Source organism: Hippocampus comes, unplaced genomic scaffold (genome assembly GCF_001891065.2).
Source record: "Hippocampus comes isolate QL1 unplaced genomic scaffold, H_comes_QL1_v1.1 scaffold378, whole genome shotgun sequence".
Classification (NCBI taxonomy): Eukaryota; Metazoa; Chordata; class Actinopteri; order Syngnathiformes; family Syngnathidae; genus Hippocampus; species Hippocampus comes.
Genome location: NW_017806061.1, coordinates 168,970 through 169,214, shown reverse-complemented (window position 1 = coordinate 169,214; position 245 = coordinate 168,970). Strand labels below are relative to the sequence as shown.

At 65.3% G+C, this 245-nt stretch overlaps 1 protein-coding gene across 1 annotated transcript in view; it reads right to left on the bottom strand.

Annotated features, from left to right (window-relative positions):
• The window catches only part of LOC109529756 (gastrula zinc finger protein XlCGF8.2DB-like), a 13,169-nt gene that overhangs the window by 6,260 nt on the left and 6,664 nt on the right, over nt 1-245 (bottom strand). The window contains exon 3 of the mRNA XM_019893188.1: nt 4-145. Coding sequence (XP_019748747.1) covers nt 4-145 — 142 coding nt within the window. The remainder of the gene's footprint in view (nt 1-3; nt 146-245) is intronic.

The window sequence follows — 245 nt, the reverse complement described above, 5'->3', positions numbered from 1 at the left end:
TGCTCGTCGGCGGCCCGCGGCCGACCGCGCGCTCGGCGCTCTTTGGTGCGACTCGGCTGGGGTTCCGCCTGCTCCTCCTCCTGCTCCTCCTCCCCCCCGGAGCTCCACTCCCGCCGCTCCGGGGCGTCGTCGTCTTGACTGACGTCTGCGGACACCCGATAGGACAAAGACTTTCTTCAGAACATTTGCCACATCTTTCAGACAGCCGGTGCAGGAAACGCCCAAACGTGAAGGTGCCCGGTATT